The following is a 16,694-nucleotide window of genomic DNA, read 5'->3' on the forward strand; positions in this document are numbered from 1 at the left end:
AAAGGCATTTTTGCCTTCATATCCAACCACTTCATTCCTATCAAGAAGCTCTTTGGCTTCTCCATATAGTGTTGGATCACTGTTCAGGTCTGAAGTTGCAGAATAGCTTCCAGGTTCGTCTTCAAACAGCACCAGTTGGGCTGTTTGTTGTTTTCGCTCTTCAGCAGTTTTTTGTCTAGGCAATTTAGTTCTTTGAATGTGAACAGACATTAAACAAAACTCTAAAAAAGTTCTCAATAAGCTGGACTTTGCCTTTTAGCCAGATTGTTATGCTGGAATAAAGTCTTTGACCAAAAAAGGCAGACCAGACTAATAGGTTTCCCTGATTAGGCTTTTAAAACTACATATTAGTATTTTTGGAGCTTGATTGTAGTGTGATCACAGAATCATTATCTATTATTTAGAAAGAAAATAATGTTGATGATTAGAGAAAATGAAGTAGGATTTAATTAATCTTTGATTCTAGTAATTAAAAAATACTGTTTCAGGAGCAAAATGCTTTTGATTGACTCTGTGGGAAGCCGTCATATTAGGCACAAAGATTTGAGAGCCAAGCTTAATGACATTATATGCTGTCATCTCATCCAAACCTGCTTGTCTTTCATTAAAAGCAAACTGTTTAGGCTGTAGGAATTAAAAAAACCAAAACCACCACCAAAGAACCCATCTTTTATAGACATATAGTCTTTTAGAAGAACATGCTTTACAGATAACTATACATGTACTATATGTAAACTGATATACGAGATATTAGTTCATGTTAATATCTGAGAGGAGTATTACCCCTAGAAATTAACAGTATTTAATATCAGTTTCCATGACTCTCTTTTTTAGTTCAGTTGGACTTTGAGTTAAGAATAATCTTTCATCAATGTATTTATGAGTATTCTCTCTCTAAAATCAATTCAGCATGTGAAGTGTTTTTAACAGGGATATCATAGGATCATAGGATGGTTTGGGTTGGAAAGATCCTTTAAAGGTCATCTATTTCCAACCACCCTGCCTTGGCCAGGGACACCTTTCACTAGACTAGGTTGCTCAAAGTCCCATCCAACCTGGAATGGGGCATCTATGACTTCTCTGGGCAACATGTCCTAATGCTTCACCACCGTCCCAGTAAAGAATTTCTTCCTTACATCTAATCTGAACTTCTCCTCTTTTAGTTTAAAACTGTACCCCTTGTCCTATCACTATGTGCCTATGTAAAAAGTCACTCTCCTTCTTTTTTATAAGGCCCTTGTAAGTTCTGAAAGACTGCAAATATACAGTACTCAGAAGACAAAAAAAGGACAGGTACTGTTAATTGACTGAATTTTTTAAAGCAGCATTTTCTCTAGATGACTTATAGTTTTGGAAGCTGGAACACTGTACCTGGGTGCACAATCCTGAATAGCCATAGCTGAATGAATGCTGTTCCAGACAATGCAAAAAAGTTGCAGAAACTTTAGTGTTTATTTTAACTTATTGGTATCCTTTCTGGTCACTCGGTGATTGTGAAGTAGACTATCCTGCCTGTGACTTGTAAAGACACATATTTTAGTGAGAGTGGAAAGTATCTTCCTCTTACATACAGCTCGTGTTTCTGATGTTCATCCTCAGTATCCATCTTCCAGCAGAGGCCACAAAGATGACAAGGGATCTGGAGCATCTCTCTTATGAGGAGAGACTGCAGGAGCTGGGCCTGTTTAGTCAAGAGAAGAGAAGACTGAGAGGGGATCTCATCAGTGCATATAAATATCTCAAGGGCAGGTGCCAAGAGGATGGTGCCAGATCCTTTTCAGTGGTGCCCAGTGACAGGACAAGGAGCAATGGCCATAAACTAAAACACAAGTTCCACCTCAACATGTCCTTCACACTGAGGGTGGCAGAGCACTGGAACAGGCTGCCTGGGGACATGTGGAGTCTCCCTCACTGGAGACATTCAAAACTAACCTGGATTAGTTCCTGTGTCACCTGCTCCAGGTAACCCTGCCTTGGCAGGAGGGTTGGACTAGATGATCTTCTAGAGGTTCCTTTCAATCCTAACAATTCTGTTATTCTGTGATTTTTGTGAATGCATCATTATATGTAAACTAAGGGGTTTGTCATACAATGAATTTATTTTCTGATATGCTTCTGGGTTACTCCCTATAACAACCTGCTTCTTGCTTATGTCAATATTTTTGATGAATCAAAGACTGAAATTTGTAAGTCCCAACTCTCTGAGATATGTTTTTGACCTTGATTAATAATTTGGAAGATGAAAATGGATTTTAGGATCTTAACAGTGGGTGCCCTGGCAATTAAAAGCATGTCTAAGATTTTTTTTAACTTGATATTATTTAAGACTGTATAGATGAAGAGCAGTTCTATCTGATTTCTAGTGACCAAAAAAAAAAAAAAGGAAAAACATTAAAGAAATGCCTTTATCTAATCTTCTTGGTTTTTACTCTTCTATTGCTTCTTTTCATCTTTGAAAGCTATCTTTTTCTTTAAATAACTGGAAGAAAACCCCAAGTAAACTTCTGATCTGTTTCAGAAAGGTTTGGATAAGGCTTTTTAGTATAAGTAAATTCCTTGTTTTGCACACTTGGACGCTTGGCAGATGAATGTTTTGAGTTTCAAAGTAACTGAAGATGCCATTTTGCACAAGCAAGGAATTTTTCAAAGACTGAGTACCAGCAAGCACAAAATAGTCCATTCTCAAAAAGAAAAATTTAGAATAACTAGTCTTGCTGTTGCTTACTTTGCTTGTTGGTATAATAAAAGTGGAGGTGTTGAGCATTTGACAAATTCCTCAGTATATGTGATAGTATACTCTCCTTCTGTGTTTAGTACCTGTCATGTTGTTTAGTTATGAGAGGGGGAATCAGTTCAGCTTTGCACATCAATGCTCCTTTGATCCAAATTCTCCTTTGTTTTTTCTTCCTTGTTATCCAAGGTATTGATATACAGTAAAATTAAGTTACAAACCACTGTTCTCCCTCGTGTAAAGTAAAAATAAACTCTTTTCTCTTGGTTCTCTAATTTGCTCTCTATTGCTTTGTGTTCATTCTTCCTTATTTCATAGGATACATTAAATACCTGCTGTGATTTTCTTAAGAAGGTATGAAGGCACTCTAATAGGAATTTCTTTTCTGTCTCAATTTGGTGGCTGCCATGTTGTGATGCTGTTCCTCCCTCCCCCACTGATGGAAACATGAGTGGATTAATCTAGCCCCAAATTGCTGTATGGAAACCCTTTGCTCTTAAGTCAAAAAAGTCAGTGCAAGTCTGTGAATTGTTTTATGAAAATACTGGATCAAGTTTCAAGCTTCGAGTCCCTGCTGATACATTAAATTCTTCATGGTATTGGCAGGGAAGAAGCAGGGGACCTTTCTTTAGCTAGATAAATAAGAGAAGTGTCAACTCCAGATGCCTTGAGGGAGAGACTCCAGACAAGCTTTTAGTACAATTACAGAAGGACAAAGTGGAAGAGACCCATGGGACTCCTGTGTGTATTGAATGTCATTTAGCTTTTTAGTACAACAGAGAAAAGCTCTATAGCAGTGTTTAAAGTAGATATGTTTATAGTCTTTTGTGTATAAATATAAGTATATGGCACTTTTTAAAAAATATATATACATATATGTGTATATGTATGCTGTGGTGTTGTAGGAAATGGTATTGGCAGAGGGTACTAAAGCTAAAAAAAAATTAGAAGTACCTTTCTTTCAATGCCCACAGCACCTGGAAGAAAAGTCAAGACCCTTCCTTAGGACTTTCCTAACATTTGAAGTAAGTGGACTCATGTGGGACTGGTGCACAGCTCAGCAGCATGGATGCTCAGTTTCGGTGCTGTCCAGGCATCAGCAGGGTTGTATGTGCAGGAGGGAATTTTGTTTGTTCACCTAATTTTCTCTACAATTAATGATTTGTCTTATCTTCCCTTCCCTCAGGTATTCTTTACATAAAAACATATAAAATAATAGAATAAAATTCAAAGTCATTATTATTTCCAGTTTGTGGATGGTATGGTAATTATGTCTGCATAACCTTCCTACTTTCTTTGTATAAAAAAGGCTATTTGTTGTTAGGCTATTTTAATTTTTAGCTGACCCATATTGCTTATCCTTTTAATATTTCAGTGACTTTAATTCAGATTTGTTAAGACCATTTCTTTCGAAGCACAGTGCTGTCTGATCACATACTCTGCATTATAAATCTTCCCTTTTTGATATTCTTTAAGTTACATAATGGAGTTGGAAATCCATTATTATCATATGCAGTGTATCCTCTCTGTGCCTTCTTATTTATGGAATTGGTTATACTATACATTTTAAATGGAAGCCTTTATTAAGTAATATCAGCAATTTTGCTGAGCAGAATACTTTTGGAACCCATCACTGTCCTTTTCTGTAGGGGTCAGACTTTTTTTTTCCTTATCAGAATAGTTTCTTTTTACATAAACTATAAGCATTCTGTTATTTGGAATTTATTTCTTATGCACCTTTTCTCCATTCTAGGAAGTTTCTCTGGTTCTCATTCACGTTCTTCATCTGTTTCATCCAGGGCGACACAGTGTTTCAGCGCTGGCCACATGGTACTACCTAGGTTTGACCTGGTTTCCACTGTTGCCCGTATCAAGGGATTGTGTACCTGTGCATATGCGTGTGTGTAACAGAACTGGAAATAGTGTAAATATTTATTTACATATAAAGTGTTTTGGTTAGGTGTGTGGTGTTTGAAAACACCTCTTTCAGTGTGAGATAATCACATATCCCCGGTGTCTGCCATTTTAAGAAAAACACCAAGTATTGGAAAGTTTGCAGTGCCATTGTAGCACTTGGCAGTAGTATTTGGTTTCTTTGACTGAGGCATCAGTTTGGTGTGACTGAACTGAAATTTTGGGCTTTCTTTGAGGCATCCTCATGTATGACTAATAGTTACTTTAATCCCAGAATTAATTGAAATAAAGTTTGTAAAAACAGTGTATTTTATCTATCCTGAGCCCTCCCTGTGAATTTTTCTCAGTCACTGCAGATAATGTCATTCTTGCACTTATTATGTGTGGAGGTAAAACGAAGGTCCAAGCCAATGTTATAAGGCCATAAATAAAACAGTTAACCAGAACTACCTGGTAACAGCCAATGGCCTAAAATACAGAGCAAATTTGCACTGATGTTTTCATAGTTTCCACTGCTCTGCATCTAAAGGGTCAAAGGAGGCATTGTTTCATTTAAGGCTGTTTGTGGATCGTTTCTTCATTAATTTGTCCCATTATTTCTTGACCAAATGCGGAATTTAGCATCCACAGCAAACTGTGGCAGATTTCCTCAACGTAACTGCATCTTGCATGGCAAAAGTGTTTTTTAGAGCTTAACATATCCCAGTATGCTTTGTTGCTGCCTGCACTTGCATTAGCAAATACAGTGAAGAATTACTATCTAGTCTTCCTTTCTGTGCTTATCAGCATTTTATAGAGATCAGAAGAAAATGCATCCTTAACACTTAAATCTGCAATCCATTCAAAAGATGCTGTCATACTGTTACAGCCTGGAACATTCTGTCACAACTGTGGAGCTCCATGACAAAACTATATATTTTATGTGTTGTAGTTCTGTAGGATGTTACGACTTCTGCATAACTTTTAAAAGTTACCTGACAGGCCATAAAATGGATTTTTGTTCTCTGAGCAAACTACTTGGACATGAAATGATGACCTTTAGGAAGAAAATCTGGGTATTGCTTTGCCTTTAGAGTTATAGTCTATGACTTCTTAAGCATTTATTAATCATTTCCATCTGAGAGCATCCTTTTTTTTAATCTGACTTAGAAAAGAAACAAAAACATTCAGCAAATAAGCTTCTTAGACTCATGGTGTTTTCCCCTAGCACTTTGTGATACTATTACACATGCTTGCGATTATCTACTCTGCAAACAATTGTCAGGAAACTTCAGCTGTTTTCCAAGTCCCACAGAAGAACAGATGTGGAATTAAATTTCAAACAATGTACTGTTAATCACGTACATGTGGACACAAAATGAACTCAGTGAGAACTGATTGGATGCTTTGTTAGCTGAGCATGGAGTGGAGAATTTGCACTTTTCTTAGTCTTCATTATCTGAACAGTCCTTTGAAAACAGTACTAATATATGGAAAGGATAAGGGTCTGGTTCAGATATTTAACTCCTTCTAGGGAGCCAAAACCACGGGGGACCACCTGAATGGAACTGAATTATATTATGTATATGAATACAAGTAATTGTATATATATGTATAATTCTGTTTTATTTACAGCACTTTTGATGCTGTAAAGGATATTGAGGAATAAAGTAGCTGCATATCATCAGTGTGCTTTCAAAAACAATTATTTAAACCAGCCAGCTTTGCCTGCAAGAGATTTAAAGTCCATGTTCAATTGCTGGAAAACCATAAGAAAGTAATTATGTCAGAAAACCTACTCATGCTGTGTTCTAAACCTCAGCCTTCCCTGGAAAAATCACTTAAAAAGACAGTCCATACAATTTTGAAAAGCTGTTTTTGGGGGAGAATGGATTAGTACTTAGGGACTCTGGAACTTAGAGCTTCAACTTTACATAATAATTATTCTGAATGAGTGCATTTAGACAGTCATTGAGACTTAAGGAATTGTTGGATTCTTGTTCTTGGAAATCTTTTTTTTTCATTGGTAAGGAAACTTATGGAAAAAGGGTTCTTGATACTTGTTCTGAGTGTGATTGCCCTCACTGAAGTATGTATAGGTCTTGAAAAATAGTGCCTACTAGTAGGAATCTGCATTTCCTGCTGCTGCAGAACTGAAACTGTTGTTAAAATATGTAGCTTATATACATGTGATTATTTTCAGTTATTTGATCCCATGTAGCCTGGAAATAATTTGCCTTCCTGAACCTACAAAATAAAAAAGGAGGGGGGGATGAAAAGAGAATATAATAAATTTACAGCTTCTTAAATTTGATGAACTTGATTAATCAGACAAGATTATGTCTTGTTTCAGGGTTTATAGTAGTTCCTTGGAATTTTTTTAACCCCTTTAGAAGTTTTAAAATTAGCCCTATCGTATTTTATTGAAGGCTGTAAACTTGGCCGCCTGTGGTTTTTGGCTTGAAAATAACAGAGTTGCCCCACAAGCTTGAAATAGGGTATGAGGACATTAGTAGTGATGCATTTTCCTGCCTCCCAGGTTCTCCATCTAACTGCCTCACTGGCTGTTCCTTGACTTCTCACCTTGCACGTTCATTGTTATGTTTATTCTGGTAGTAAGCAAATGGCCAAAGCCAATTAAAATGTTAATTCCTACTAAAATAGCAAATACAGTGTTTTGAGAGATGGAGAGAACAGAAGGAACTTTCAGAAATCTTTATATGTTCCAGAGACATGTTGTCTCTTAGCTTGACTTCTGGAGAGATCTGTGAAGGTTATATCAGAGTTTATGTATTCTTTAAAAAAAAAAATCTTTCATATGGATTTCCTGGGGCTGTTTTGCTTGTGCTCTGTGAAGTGACCAATTTCTTCCTTTTCTTTGTTTTTGGGGAGGTCTGCTTGACCTTAGTTTTTCATGTTTTCTTTCAAAATAACTTTCTTTCATGGATATTACTTTGTTTATGTGCTTTGCCAAAGAAAAAAAGAGATAATAACATTCAAAATAAACATCTTTATACCCCCATGTCTTGTTTTTTAGCCTTTGTCTAGAATGACATAAGTGGCTAAGTATTTCATGTTCTTTAAAACATGACTTTGTGAATGTAATTGATATGGACATTGTGTGCTCTACCAAGACTTAATAAGTGCAGTTATCTTCTGCCCTTAATAATCAAAAGCATGGGATACAGACAGTAGTTCAGTATGATGCTAGTTAAGAAGAAACTATTTTTTGATGTTTAATACTTTGAGAGTATTTTAAATGGGTTTAGAATGCATGTTTTGATTTAAACAGTGGGGTTTGGGATGGCTTTAAGCTGTTTAATATGTACTTTCTAAGGGGTGATTGGAGGGTATGCTAATATACCTTAATGTACAGATCTTTGGATGAGAAGGCCTTTGTAAGGGAGTTCGTTCCCTTGTTATTGCAGGCAGTCAGGTTGTGTGCAACTTGTTTCATCACATCATGAGCCTTTAACTTAAAACTAGAAAGCTTTTTTTACCTCTGCTTTTGTTCTTGAAAGGCTATTGCAGACTCTTGCTCCTTCATATGGTTTAGAAACCGTCTCTTAAGCTGCATCTTAAGTGTGTTGACAGTTCACTGTTATTTTGTTCTTGCTGCAATGTTGACTTTCAATTTAAATATCTCTTCTTGCTAATTAGCTGCCTACAGTAATGGCAGGAAATAATTACACTTCATTTTTTGTCAACATTTTGTTAGGCTAAAGAAGACAAGACCTTATATCTTTTCTTAGCTCTCTTCCCTCGATCAGTACCATATTCCTTTCATGTTCTTAATCCAGTTTGGATGTCCTACTCTTCCCATCACTTATGGATTATAAGAATTCTTTGTAGTGTTCAAAGTAAAACCTCACTGCAGTCTTCAGTAACTGGTAAGACTATCCTTCGGGTTGATGATAACTGATATAATCCAAGATTATACTGCCATTCATCACCTCCGTGTCATGTTAGAGATATTGCCCAGCAGGCTCAAGGTAAGTTGTGAGATACTTCTGAAGGTTTTCCTCTTCTCAAAACAATATAAACATATTAAACAACCATTCTTTAGGAATTCGATCTACCAGTAAACTTTAAAACTGACTCTGGTGAAGAATACCACCTACACTGTAAGTATGGTGTCTGTTTTTTTTTTTTCTTTTCTAATGAATTGTTTTAATTTAGAAAGTTATTGTTTAATGAGAAAGTATTTGGTAGGAAGGCACAGGTTTTTTTTTAAAGTTATAGAACAAGCCCAAGTTAGGTGTACTCATCCCTATCACCATCTCAGTTTCTCAACTGCAGACATAAGGAAAGCAAAGAATCTTCCTTCACTCCTACAGTTGTTAATAAAAGTTAAAGGAGAAGACATCAAAAAGGTTTTGCAGCAGACTTAAAAGTTTGGGTGAGGCAAACACCCTCTCACGAGTTTCAGAAAATAATCTCAAAACTGATATGAACGGTCTTGTACAACCTACTTTTGGAAATGTGAAGGTTAGTGAGTGGTAGAAGCAGGAAGCTTCAGAATCCATAATATTCAGGGGAAATATTTCTGACTAAAAATTACATTCGGTTACTTGGAGTTAGAATTACACAGGTTGGAAAAGACAACTGAAGGAAACGGTCATTTTTACCCTCAACTGAGGAAGAGGAATAAAAAAATTTGAGTACTCCTCTGCCTTGCACCAGCCATTCCTATTTGAACTGCATCCTTCATGGATTATTCTGTAAGCCCATTTTTTTGAGCCTGAAGTTGACCTATGACACTCCAGCCTTGCAAGTACCTTTATACAGGAAACTGTAAAGGTTTCAGTATGTCTTTTTAAAGAATTAATATAATCTTGAAAGGGAGAGGAAAAGCAGAAACTGACTGCTCTTTTTGCCTTCTGAATCAGGAGACCCTTTTAAAAGTGATTCTTCTCTTTGTGTGTGTATCTATATGTGGAGACAATCTTTCATAATCTTCTTTTAGGTAGTAAAAAGAATAGGTCTAGGGAAAATAAAGTAAAATGTAATCACTAGGAGCTCATTCTTGTTGAGAATCTATATCTCAGTTTTACTCCAAATGGATTTTGAATAATAATTTAAACAATTAATGAGTTTAAAGAATATTTAGAACTTCTTACAAAATATGTGCTGTGAGAGTCTTCAAAGAGGACATTATTAGCTTCAGGAAAAGCTAAACCTAGACTTTATACTCCTTGTATTACCAGGACATTTTCTTAAAAGATTGTTTCTCTAGCAGCTTTTAAGAAATTTGCTCCAGAAAAAGCTTAAAATGAAAAAAATTAGAAAGGCAAAGGAAAGCATCTTTGTAGTATACAAAACCAAAATTAACATATTTCTTAGTTGCTTTTCAATTCCCACCATTCCTGGGGCTAGCTGAGTCTGCTTTTCAGCTCAGTCATTCCTGAGTCTGCTTTTTAGCTCTTACCAAGCAGTGGGTAGCTCATTTCCTCTTCCTTGGGTTAGCATCAGAGGAGTGCCTCTTTGTGGGTTTGTGAGCTTGTGTTGGGGAAGTGTCCTGGATGGAGATGCCTCAGGACTTTCAGAGCTCTGTAGAAACAGCAAGATGTACTCCAGAGCTGGAAAACTGAACAGATGAGACTTGAGTAAGGATTTTCATTTCTATAACATGATTTCACTGACATGCTCAATAAAGGCACGTGGAAAGTTGCTCAGGGTCTCACCTTTATTGAATTTTACTTACAGTGGTTTTGGATTTTGGATTTTGTTTTTTAAGACTGAAAATGGATTCTGAGACATGATCTGGAGAGGAACAGAATACAATTTAATGTGCTTTAAGTAGTAGTTCTAGCTTTGAATTAAGGTCTTGAGTGCATAATAGGCCTATTCATTGGATAATGTTCAGACAAACCATTTTCAGTAGAAGTAACTTTGCTTTGAGGCCAAATTGAATAGCCTAAGCTGAAGATTTTGTCACTTAGCAAAATCATTACATGAACCACTGAAGTGTTTCATGATTAAAAAGCAGCTTTTCACTGGTAGAAGGTCACAGGTGATACCTCTGGATGCTTTAATTAGAAAAACTACTATTTATGTGTCTTTTTTTATTGCATTTGTAGAGATGAAAGCTGTGAGAAAGGCGTGGAGATTAGTTCAACATAGAAAATACACGTAAAATGAACAACTTTGTTTTCCTGACACCACAGAGAAGTCTGAATTTGTATTTTGAGGACTCTTAACAGCTTGTTAGTGTTTCAGTAGGTCAGTCCCTAGTTCTGTGTTTGGCTGTTTTGTTAGATATCTTGTCTTAAATGTACAGGGAGTTTGAGTGATAAATCAGGTCTTCTTTTCTTTGGAAGGGAGAGGAGGATTGTGTTTAAGGCATTTTTTTTGTTTAGGTTAAAACCACAAAACAAACAGGTTCCTAATTCAGTCCTGGTGCAGGATTACTGAAAAGTGCAGGAATGTTATCAGGCAATTTGGAGATTGTAGTGATTGTTTCATTGACTTGTAATAGTCACAGCTTTTGCCACCAGAATCATACTCTGACTGCAACTTTGGCCTGAGAAGGAGGTGTGGGATTGAAAACCAAACAAAACCTGCAGCTGTTGATTTAAAGAAACGTTTGTGAGTGGGTAGGATAGAAGTCTTTTTTTTTTTTCTCCAGAACAGCATGATGGGATAGCTCTGCAGCTTTCTGCAACAGGCTCAAGATGTCTACTGATTAAAGATAACAGTGCATTAATTGCTTATGCCTTAACAAAACTCCACAGTTGACACCTCTAGACCTTAAGGAAAAGATAACTGAGCTGTCTCCCTTGGAGACATTCTCTTCCACTTCTGCCAGCAGATGGCTTTGTTTGTAAACTTAGCGTTTTGCAGGCCAGCATTTGGTAATCTGGGAGCAGTAGTTTGAATGCTAATAATACTCATCAGAAATTGTTATTTATTAAGCCATCTGACATTTACGAAGAATAGCCTGAGCTTGCCAAGTGTTTCTAGCTCATTGCTGAGGAGCATGCCACGAGTTAGAGCATTTAATTAGCAACCCCATGTCTGGGCCCCTGGATGTTAATGAGCCTCAGCCTCCCCTGGGTCCTGCTCCCACTCTTAGGTGGGCCCAGGAGCCTGTGTCAGACCAGCCTAGTGCTATCAGTCTGTATGGGAGCTGTGTTACCAGTGTGCTTGTTCCAGTCCCAGCTGCTGTGGTCTTGACCTGGAGCCTACCTTTGTACCATGACTACCAGGCTGCTCATGGGACCTGCTTCTCTTACCACCCATGCAGGCAGCAGGTCACTGAGCAGTGCTGGTCCCACGGTGAAGCTGCTTTCTCAAATAACTTCTTGTCTGGTTCCTCTCCGTGGTGGCCAAGCTGCAGCCACCTAGAGCAGCTTTATGGCCAAACTGGAGCCAAGAAACAATTTCAGTAGCTGTAGATATACTTATTGGAGATGCTGCTGCAAAGCTTTGGCTGCCTTGAGTTGGCAGAGAGAAAGGGTTGATGAAGCAAGACCCGAGCACTGACTGTGGTGGAACTCCTGGTGCAGCTGTGGGAGAGGAACTTGCTGCTTTGCTTTACAGTCCCTGTGACACAGAGATGTGACTCAAGAAGCATGTTGTAAAGTGAACTTGTTAAGTGCTTTTACAATGCCTTTAAAGTAGACAATTTATGTTCTTTTATCCTCATGGATAACCCTAAAGAGCTCCCATTGATATCCATGAAGGTGGGATCTAGCTCCTGGCTGATGTTCCATATTACTAACTTCAGATAAAGATTTATGCTTAGATAAAATAAACCTTAGAAGCCAAAACTAATTTTAGAGAGTAACTTTACTAAAAATAAATTTGCATATCTTTGGTTGGTAATAAATGGCTTCTTTAAGAAATGTAATTTGATTTATCTATGACTCAGGTGTTATTGTATTAGGTAACAGGCTAAGAGAAATCTTTCATTCATACTGCAGGTCTCTTAATGCTTTTGTATTTATTCTGCTTAGTTTTGTGAGAATTGCTAGGATTATAAAAGTGTAATATTTGCTTTAAACATTTTAATGATGTGTAATGCAGGTGCATTTGAGTAAAATATTTTTTGTAGTGTAAAAAAGTAAGTTTTTTTCTTTTGTTCTCACTGAAATAGCTTATAAATTAAGTTGCTCTATATGGCTCTTTTGAATTTGCTTTAAAGTACATATGTACAGATATGAAGGATGACCTTCTAGACTGAACAAATTAGATATATAATACAAAAAACAAAACTGGAATTTTTGTCTCCTGTAGGTTTGCGAGAAACAGAGAATAATAAGTCTGAGAAGAAATTTTTAAAAAAATCTGTTTTGTATCTTGAGCTGTTAGCTTCCTGTAGTGTTTAGCATTGTAATAAATTTAGAAGTTGGTTTCATTTGTTGGATTTTTTTTTAACCCGCTAGAAGTATATCCCTAAAGAAAATACTTTCCTTTTCTTGCTTTGCTGTTATTTCTGAAGGTAGCCTTGATGACGTCTATGAAATACTACCTTTTTTTTTAACATTTTATTTTATGTTGTTCTGCATTGATAGCAAAAGACAAAGAACCCATTGAATGCATTATTTCTATTCATAGTGACATAATTGGTCATACAAACCTTCCTGAAGTAAGTAAATATTTCTTTGATTTGGGTAATTGCTGTTATATAATACGTGGAAGTATCACGCAGTAGTATACTGAAGAAAAAGCTACTTGAAAAGGATGTTTTAAGATACAGCGGATATATCTGTATTCTTTTTTTTATTTTATTTGTGCTGGGTAGCCTAAGTATACCTAATTCCTGTTGTCTACAAAGACAGAGTATGTGAGGTGGGAATGTTATCAAACCAGTAGTGTTCTCTTATCAGTGTCCAGCCTATTTGATTCTACTGTTGACTTTAAATAAAAAGAAACTTGAAATCAATGGCTCTGCTTGGTATAGAGACTCTTTCTCCCTGAATTATACAAAGCATTTCTCCCTTGCAAATGAGAAGGGAGCTAAAACTGAAGAATGTAATGTTTTCACCTTTTCTTTGAGGGGTAGGGCTGATGCAACCAAATTTACAGCTAGTCGAGTAGAAAGAAAGAAAGAAAGAAACAGATTTTATGTATTTTTGCCAACTCTTGTAGAAATCCATCTGAGCTATTGCAAAATTTGTAAGAGTTCCTGAGAGAAAGAATGAGAGCATACATGTGTTTTTCTCATTCTGATGTGTTTGAAAGGATTTGGCCATCTGCAGCATACAGGAAGTGCGTACTGCCTATTGATGGTGGGATAGGGGAAGGCACGTAGAGTTTCTTCTTGTTAGTTTGGTCACTAATATGGTGCTAAAAGAGGATTTGTTTTTTAATATAATACAAGCTCTCCTCTTTTTTGAATTTTTTCTTTAGTGTCTTGCGTGCAGGTGAAGAACATTGCTGTGCCTTTGGCAGGTGGATGTCTCTGTGAGAGAAGGCTTTTCTACAGCTTCAGCTGTGGGCTATTCCTGTCTTACCCAGCCTGTACTTCTCTTTCTTAGGGATCCCAGACTCCAAGCAAGGAAATTTTCCTTAAAAGCACCAGTTAATGGATTGCTCAGACAATTAGATTTGTTTACACAAACTTAAAATTGATCCTTCATTTTTTGGTACTTCAGTTTTAAGAAAATAATTTGGCCTTTTTTGTTCTTAAAAGTAGTCTCTGTCTGTGCTAACGCTGCTATATTTTCATTGCCATATTAACTTTTTGAGACAGAAAAGTTGGAGTAATCACAGCTAGTTGGTCCAGTCAATTGGTTTTTTGGTGAGTTGTTTTTGTTGGTCTGCTTTTATTTTTTCTGGAGTAATATTCTATGTGCCAAGAATTCAGAGGCTGTTTTAAGCTGTGCTTGACTTTGCAGTGCTCCTGATACACTTTCATCTGTCCTCAGCAGCACACTTTGTTAGAAGTTCTGCACCAGCTTTTCTGTTGTTAAACCATCTTCAGCAAGGCCAAATTATCTCTCTTTGTTAGAGTATACTGGCTTTCTGACTCACTTTGTTCTTTTACGTAAGGGGAGGTTCTTCATATATCCTGTCCTGATGAATGTATAAAAATGCAGGATTTGTTTTTACTGTGGGAAATTCTGTATTTCAGCATTGGTGAATCAACCTCACCTTATTTTTATCACCTTAATTTATTACTTTTTGGTACTGGGGATCCAAAACTGGATTACCTGTTCCAGACGCATATTCCTGGATTGATGGCTAAAGGCAAATAATAGGTTATTAGTGGAATCTTAGCCTGTAGATGTACTCCAGGATATTCTTGACACTCCTTGCTGCCTTACTCATGTTTAGCCCACTTTCTGTCCAGACCCCCAGCTCCTTTTGGACAATGCTCTCAGGTACGTGGTGTGATTCTGTGGATTGACCTGTGCAGAGCCAGGAGTAGGACTCAATGATCTTTGTGGATTTCTTCCAACTCAGGATAATCTGTGATTCTATGATGATACTTGTAGTCCTTCACTGGACCCTCTCCAGTAGTTCCTTGTGCCTTCTGCACTTCAGGCAGTGTGGCTGGAGCACTTGCTGGTGAAGACTGAGGCAAAAATGTCAGAGTATGTCTGCCTTCTCCATGTCCTGGGTGGCCAAATCTCCCATTTCCTTCTGAAGGCCCACATTTTCCTTAGTCTTCCTTTTATCAGTGAAATACCTATAGAACCTTTTCTTGTTGCCCTTGACATCCCTGGCCAGGCTTAATTCTATCAGAGGTTTTGCTTTTGTAACCTGATTCACGGCTACTCAGACAATTCCTCTGTAATTCTTCCCAAGCTACCTGTCCTTGATTCCACCCTCTGTAGGTTTCACTTTGTTTGTGTCTGTCAAGGAGTTCCTTGTTCATCCATGCAGGCTTCCTAGCATTTCTGCCTGACTTTCTTATTGTTGGAATGCATTGCTTCTGAGCTTGGAGGAGGTCATCCTTGAATATTAGTGAGTTTTCTTGGGTCTTTCTTCTGTCCAGGACTTTATCCCATGGTACTTCACCAAACAGATCCCTAAAGACACCAAAGTCTGCTCTCCTCAAGACCGCGGTTTGTGGTTTTTCTTAGCTCCTTAGTGGTTGGAGTGATGTCTAGAATGCTGCATTTCTAGACAAGCAGAAGTGTCCTGGTAGCAAAATATTACTCATGTGCATGTAATCTCTTACAAGCAAAGTTTTTACCATTCCAGCCACCTATACTAATCATAAATATTGTTTTCATATTTTTGGCTCTGTACCTTTCTTACATTTTACATCAATTATTTCTCTAGGTATTGCCAGGCATCTGAAGTGGTTGACCAAGCCTAGGGACTTGGAACAGTGGTAAGTAAATGAAATTCAGATTATATTATCTGTGTTTTCACGTGCTGGCTGACTCTGAAGTTTGACTGCTGCTTGAAGGATGGAAGATGTGCAGTAGGTTATGGCTTTTGAATGTTTTCTTCTGAGCATCAAGTTCCTTTTCAGAGCATTCACAGATTTTAAGAAGAACAGGATGTAGTCTCAGTGATTGCTTTTGATAAGTGAAGCTTCCTCCCCACACCACCCTGACTTAGAAAAAACTTAAAATATTTTGGGTACATCAGTTCAGTCTATACTTGTTGAAGTGGTAACATGACCTATTATATTAAAAACTGTAGTGTTCTTTGTAAAGTTAGGTAATTTTCTTGATTCCCTGTGCTCATTGCTGATTTTTTGCATCTTAGGTGCTAATTATGTACCATTTTGACTAGAGAAGGATTCAGGAAGGATCTAAGGAAGAACTTTAAAAATTTCAAATACTTTAAAAAGTGAGTTTTATAATGCATTTATAAATATATTGTTTGTGCTTCCTTATCTGTAGGTTTAGGCTGGCAAGGAGAGCCTTACACAGGCAGAGATAAACTCATCAACTCTTAATTGTATTTAATAATCATTGAATACAATAGAACAATAGAATCATTAAGGTGGGAAAAGACCTTCAAGATAATTGAGTCCAACCTTTGACTGAATACCATCATGTCAACTAAACTATGGCATCAAGTGCATGTCCACTCAATTCTTGAACACTTCCAGGAGTGGTGACTCCACCATCTCCCTGGGCAGGCTGTTCCAATGCTCAACCAC

General features: G+C 37.1%; 1 protein-coding gene across 4 annotated transcripts in view; it reads left to right on the forward strand.

Moving 5' to 3' along the window:
- LHFPL2 (LHFPL tetraspan subfamily member 2) overlaps positions 1-16,694 on the forward strand; it is a 119,583-nt gene that overhangs the window by 42,055 nt on the left and 60,834 nt on the right. For 3 of the 4 annotated variants that reach the window (XM_064642454.1, XM_064642453.1, XM_064642450.1), the window contains exon 2: positions 15,860-15,911. The exons of the other annotated variant lie outside the window; for it this stretch is intronic. In XM_064642454.1, the coding sequence (XP_064498524.1) occupies positions 15,860-15,911 (52 nt within the window). The remainder of the gene's footprint in view (positions 1-15,859; positions 15,912-16,694) is intronic. 4 annotated transcript variants of the gene reach the window in all.

This window comes from Pseudopipra pipra, chromosome Z (assembly GCF_036250125.1).
Source record: "Pseudopipra pipra isolate bDixPip1 chromosome Z, bDixPip1.hap1, whole genome shotgun sequence".
In the NCBI taxonomy this organism is placed as follows: Eukaryota; Metazoa; Chordata; class Aves; order Passeriformes; family Pipridae; genus Pseudopipra; species Pseudopipra pipra.